The sequence below is a fragment of the Ranitomeya variabilis genome, chromosome 6 (genome assembly GCF_051348905.1).
Source record: "Ranitomeya variabilis isolate aRanVar5 chromosome 6, aRanVar5.hap1, whole genome shotgun sequence".
Lineage (NCBI taxonomy): Eukaryota > Metazoa > Chordata > Amphibia > Anura > Dendrobatidae > Ranitomeya > Ranitomeya variabilis.
Genome location: NC_135237.1, coordinates 368,935,873 through 368,941,923, shown reverse-complemented (window position 1 = coordinate 368,941,923; position 6,051 = coordinate 368,935,873). Strand labels below are relative to the sequence as shown.

General features: G+C 42.4%; 1 protein-coding gene across 1 annotated transcript in view; it reads left to right on the top strand.

Moving 5' to 3' along the window:
* Positions 1–2,218: 2,218 nt before the first annotated feature.
* Positions 2,219–6,051, top strand: part of LOC143782515 (glyoxylate/hydroxypyruvate reductase B-like) — a 136,444-nt gene continuing 132,611 nt past the window's right edge. The window contains exon 1 of the mRNA XM_077270026.1: positions 2,219–2,362. Within this exon, the coding sequence (XP_077126141.1) occupies positions 2,352–2,362 (11 nt within the window). The 5' untranslated portion in view covers positions 2,219–2,351. The remainder of the gene's footprint in view (positions 2,363–6,051) is intronic.

Below are 6,051 nucleotides of genomic sequence, written 5' to 3'. Positions count from 1 at the left end.
CCACAGCCGGCACCTGCCTGCAGAAGCGTTTTTTGTCTCTTTCTTCAGTGTGTTAGATATTCATTATGTAAACTAGGGGGCAGGTCAGTGAGGGATCAGTGACCTGTCAGCAGTCTGCATTATGAATACCTAATCACTGCACCACATGAAGACCCCGCCCCGGAGCACGAGCATATCATTAACTCAGAACTGAAAATAAAGATTAAATAACAACCACAAGACGGATTTCATCATCCAAGGTATCATTGTAATCAGTATAATGGCACTGACCTGACTGTAAGTTACTGTGCACAATCCTGCTGACAGGTTTCCGCTAAGTGCTTGTAAATGTGAACATTTGCAGATCTTAGCGACAGCCGCTACGTCCTCAGTTCAGTCTTTCCAATGCTGAGGAGTGAAGATCCAAAATCCAGACATGCCTGAGAATCACATCTGGTTACGCTGACAAGCTCGGATTACTTTGCACGGCTGATCAGTGTAATGATGTCTATTTTTATGCTTACATCTACTTTGTCGATAGTTTGTTATACGATGACATTTGTTCTTACCTTTCAGTCTGAAAACCTTTTGAAAAAACTCCAGGAGCGATTCCAATCAATGTCAGATCAACTGACAGAGAAATATCCTTTTAGTTGACATTTGCAATGTATGTTCTCGTCAATGCGGTGTCTACGATCTGCTGAAGTGCAGGCATCGCATGTTCATGACTTATAACATCAACGTTGCAGCTATTAGAGACCAGATGGGAACTGGGCAGCACTGTGACGGGATCAGTGGGGGACGGATGAGGTGAGTATAGCTTTTTTTTTTTTTTTTTTTTTTTCAACCAACCCCCCTTCCCAAGGAAAAAAAAAAACAACAAATTGGTTGCATGTAAACCTTTTTAATACTCTATTTCCGGATTTGATCGGCGTCAGTACTAGGAAATGTCTTTGCTACTTCAATTTATAAACAATTGTGGAACAACTTTGTAACCTGTGAAGAAAGCTGAGCAGGGCTATTTGGGCCAAAGTGTCAAGACAAATTCCTAACGCTGGTACCATCCCATTCTAGTGATAAGTGGCACGGAAGGCCGACACCTCTGATCAGACACTAATGTTATTTCCTAGCAATACACTATTTAGAGACCATCTCTGTTCGAAATACTGTTTAATACAGTTTACGTTGTTGCACTAAAGTTCTTTTACTTAAAAAAAAAAAAAAAAAACTATAACCAGTGAGGAGCTTTCCTAGGATCGCTCACTCCTGATTATCTGCCTGAGTATATAGGCTGGCAATTACCACTAGTTTGAGTGTATGCATAAAAATCGTGATTATCGGCAGCACATCGCCCTGTAATGTGTATGGGGCCAGGACGATATATTTGTGTATTCATCATTGCTTGTTGGCCTGTGTAAACAGGCTCGTACACGAGCCATTAACCATTTGAAAATAGTCGCTTTGCGCATGTTACTGGAATAGAATTTGCCAATGTCCACGGGCCAATAGTGTTTAAAACTATTCAGACAAAATAGAGAATAAACTTAAAACCCGTGAAGCAGTGTAAAAAGACCCTTGACCAAAAGTTGAGAGGGGCTGAACAGAGTGTAAACACTACAGGTTCACTTTTTGTTCTGAAAATGGTACCTCTTATTTAGGCTGTGTCTGGTATAACAGCTTGGCACCATTTACTTTAGAGGTTTTTCAGGACTATTTGTTTTCTATGAGCCTTAACACTAGCAGGCAGGTAGGTGGTAACAGAGGCATCTACCTGGCTGTACTACCCAGCTTGAGCTGTCACCGACTGCTCCTGCCAGCGATTCAGTTGCTCTACGTCAACAGACCAGCACTTCTTCATCCGGGTTTTAGGCGGCAGAGAGTCGGCTGTTAATCAGCATAATGTCGACAGTCAAGACCTGTCAACAGAGCAGATAGGATGAGAAGCCGCTGCTCTGTGAATGTGGCGTCAGCTGCTGAATCACCAGCAGGAGCTGTCTGTGACGGCTCTGTACCAGCAGAGATTGGCGCCCAGCACAGCAGGCAGGTAGAGCACAACTACCTGCCTGTTAGTTCTCAGGCTCATAGTAAAAAAAATAAATAACAGTCCTGGATAACCCCTTTAAATCAGAATGCCATGCAGTACCTAACATTTACAAAAATGTTTTGTACTTTAGAGGTTTTGGAGAAAAAATACTTTATTTTGTAACTCATTCTTCTTTCCAGTTGTGCCTTTAACATACATTATAAGCTGCTATTTCTACATTATTATGTTATTTTCCTGACTATCTTACTGGATGACATGGGTTCTAACATTGATAAACTACAGAGTGACGTCAGTGACCTAATGACTCAAGCAGGCATAGAAAACACAGATGAGGTTGCGGTAAGTATCTTTTACATGTCAGATCTTTAAAAAAAAATCAGTAAAACTTGTAAATCGTATACGTATAAAGTGGTAATCGGCAAATTGTCTCTTCAGAGAGGAGGAGCACTAGAACTCTAGTGCCACCTATAGGAAGTAACAATTATAATAGTCAGTCGACCCTTTAAGAAGCCTTGTCACATGACTTAGGATAATAGCCAAACCAGAATCTCAATTTGCAGACACTGTGTTTCGGGGTACTGCCCCTCATCAGTGCAAAGTGTGAGATCTGGTTTGGCTGTGTTAGAGGCGTCTGACCAGGATCCAAGAAGTATCGTTTCTCCTTGCAGAGAGTGACATGTTAAGCATTTACAAAGCAATTACAAAATCATAAATAAAACCTAGATATTCCCCCCCCCCCCCCGACACACTGTGCAGAGAACATGTAATGTTTTATACACACATTATCAGTGTATTTGTAACTAACAGCTGAAGCAGAGTTTCAATACAGATTCTGCTCTGATTTATGGACTATGATAATTAAAATGATCCCATTTTTCTGATTTTGTGTAATACCTCCTCTTGTTTTGTTATGAAGTGGTGGGGGATAGAGAAGTAATTTTGTTACAGAACAAATTACTATATTATTATTTAGGTTCATGGTGCCCAAATGACAAGCAGCAAGAATAAGAGATCCTGCATTCTAAAGTGGTTTCATTCTGGAATACTGCCATGTTTTAGACAAAACACATCATGGAATGATTGGCTGGGGACGAGGAGCATAGTCCAAGAAATATGTTCCCAGTCTTCTCCCCGCCCGCTCAGCTAGACTGACATATATCGCCCCAGACAGTTTAGATGTCTGATGCAGGGGTTGGGCTCCGGCTGCCCGTGATTCGTGCGGCATGAATCGGATGTAAACCTTTCCACTATAGAAAAAAACAAACCTTACGGCTAAAGTAGGTTAGCCTTGCAATAGACATAGTAAACCCTTCCTAACAAAGAAAAGTGAAAGAACCTAACGCAATCAGAAGGAATAGCCACCGCAAGTAAAAACCTGACCCTCATGGTCCCCCACTCCCTGAAAATTAGGATCCTCATGGGTAGAGTTGAGCAAATATGTTTGGAATCGGTCGCCGAACCTGCCATTCATACCATATTGCTACCCTATTTGTGCCGAATTTATGTTTGACAATTGTTTCCGAACATATTTTCTCAGTTCTACTCCCATTGACTCCAACATTCGGAGAATATTGCAAAAACCATATTCGCCGGCGAACGTAAACCGAACAATGAAAAAGTCGCTCATCTCTACTCATGGGAACCTCAGGAATCCAATTTGAGGCTGAAAATATCACAGAAATGGACTTTTAGGCTGTGTACAAACAATGGGTTGTTTACCCAAATTTTTGCTCCATCAAAAATACATCATCTTAGACAATGTTCACACGTTGCGTATTTCCTGCAGACAAAGCCCTCTCTTGGCAGTAAAGAAGCAATATAAAAAAAAAATCAGGTTTTGCTGTGTGATTGGCACGTTATTTTACTGTATTTTTGTCTGGTTACATTTGTCTCTTCTGAATGCTGATAAAGTTTAGTGCATTAAAAAAATAATCAGATTCATGAGGTTTTGGCACTAAACGCAGCAAAACCCAATTCCTGTGTCTTGTTGCACTACCTACTGCTTTGAATGGGTGAAAAACGCAACAAGCGACATGTTGCATTCTGCAAAAATACAGCTCTTTGACTAAACAGGAGAAAAAACAAGCTGTGTGCATGAGATTTATGAAATCTCAGACTTTGCTAGTATTGTGAAAGGCAGCTGAAAATGAGCATAAAAAAGCTGCAAAAACACAATGTGTGACATATCCCATACACTTTACTGGTATTTTAAAGGGCCACTGTCACCCCCTCCAGCCGTTATAAACTAAAAGAGCCACCTTGTGCAGCAGTAATGCTGCATTCTAACAAGGTGGCTCTTTTAGTTTTTGATTCAGTTTGTACCTCAATAAAGCGTTTTAAAAATTGGCCACAAATACCTGATTTTGTACCTGGAGGCGGTCCGAAGCCCCCTCTATGAATCTCCCAACGGCCGTCACTCTTCTCTTCAGGGGCGATGGTCGCCGCCCCCTGCGCGCTGTTTCTTCTTAAATCCGGCGCCTGCGCTGTGCGTGCCTGCCTGGGGCCTGCGCAGTGTTCATTGTCAGTCACAGCTCAGATGCCGGGTGCCTGACTGCGCCTGTGCGGGCAGTGCGCCCACCCTGTTGCTGAATCCCCGCCCCGCACTGTGTTATTCATTATGCACAGTGCGGGGCTGGTATTCCTGGGCATGCGCACTGCGCTGTTTAGACGCTCCCCAGCTCAGACGCTCCCCCAGCTCAGACGCTCCCCCAGCTCCCCCGCCTTCCCAGGAACCCCAGCCCCGCACTGTGCATAATGAATAACACAGTGCGGGGCGGGGATTCAGCAACAGGGTGGCCGCACTGCCCGCACAGGCGCAGTCAGGCACCCGGCATCTGAGCTGACTGACAATGAACACTGCGCAGGCCCCAGGCAGGCACGCACAGCGCAGGCGCAGGATTTAAGAAGAAACAGCGCGAAGGGGGCGGCGACCATCGCCCCTGAAGAGAAGAGTGACGGCAGTTGGGAGATTCATAGAGGAGGCTTCGGACCGCCTCCAGGTACAAAATCTGGTATTTGTGGCCAATTTTTAAAACGCTTTATTGAGGTAATAACTGAATCAAAAACTAAAAGAGCCACCTTGTTAGACTGCAGCATTACTGCTGCACAAGGTGGCTCTTTTAGTTTATAACGGCTGGAGGGGGTGACCGTGGCCCTTTAAGGCTTTTTTTTTTTAACTACATATAAACGTAGGCTATGTTACCACAATGAGCTTTTGATGTTGCAGATTTTCTGCACCTATTAAGTAAATTAGGTTACTTGCATTTTCTTCATTGTCTTTTTTTTTTCTCTTAGTATGTCAGGTTTTAAACAAATAGGTCTTGTTCGTTATATTTGTTGGTATTTTGTTTTGACAAAACATTATTAATCCAGTCAGGTGCAGATTACATGTGATTCTGATGCATTTCCGTTGCAAAAACGCTCTAAAAACGCATGTGCATTTTTTATTTTTTCTATAAATCCCATCCACTTTGCTGGAACTGCAAGACGTTGCATTTTCAACTAAGCTCTTTTTCTCAGACAATGTTATGATGGTGGAACATTTATTCAAGAGGTGGTTATTAAGCCCGAATATTTGGAAACCGGAAAAGGGAAGGTCTCAGTACTTCTAGTATGGAAGGTGCTCATATTGTATCGGAGCAACTTCTGCCCAGAGAAGTAAGAAGGGAATGTCCCCAAAAAGTGTGTTTATAAGAGGCTAAGAAGGACAATGCTTAAGTGTGACATTTTCCCCCAAAAACATGGTGTACCAAAGAAAATGAAATTTGACTTAAACAGCATAATATATTAGAAAATACTATACACTTATGGGGGTGTAGTTTCCTTTTATAGAGATACCGCATAGGCTTTGCAAATCAATCTAGATCCCGGAAAAAAATAAATTCCAGCAATATTTTAACTGTGAAAGCCAAATAGCCCTCGTCCCCTTTAGTCTGCCCTACACGAGTTGTAATTTAACAGATTTTCTTTTACCTTTGACAACTCCAATGTCTCTGCAGATTCCAAGCCTCAACAATAAAAAAATATTT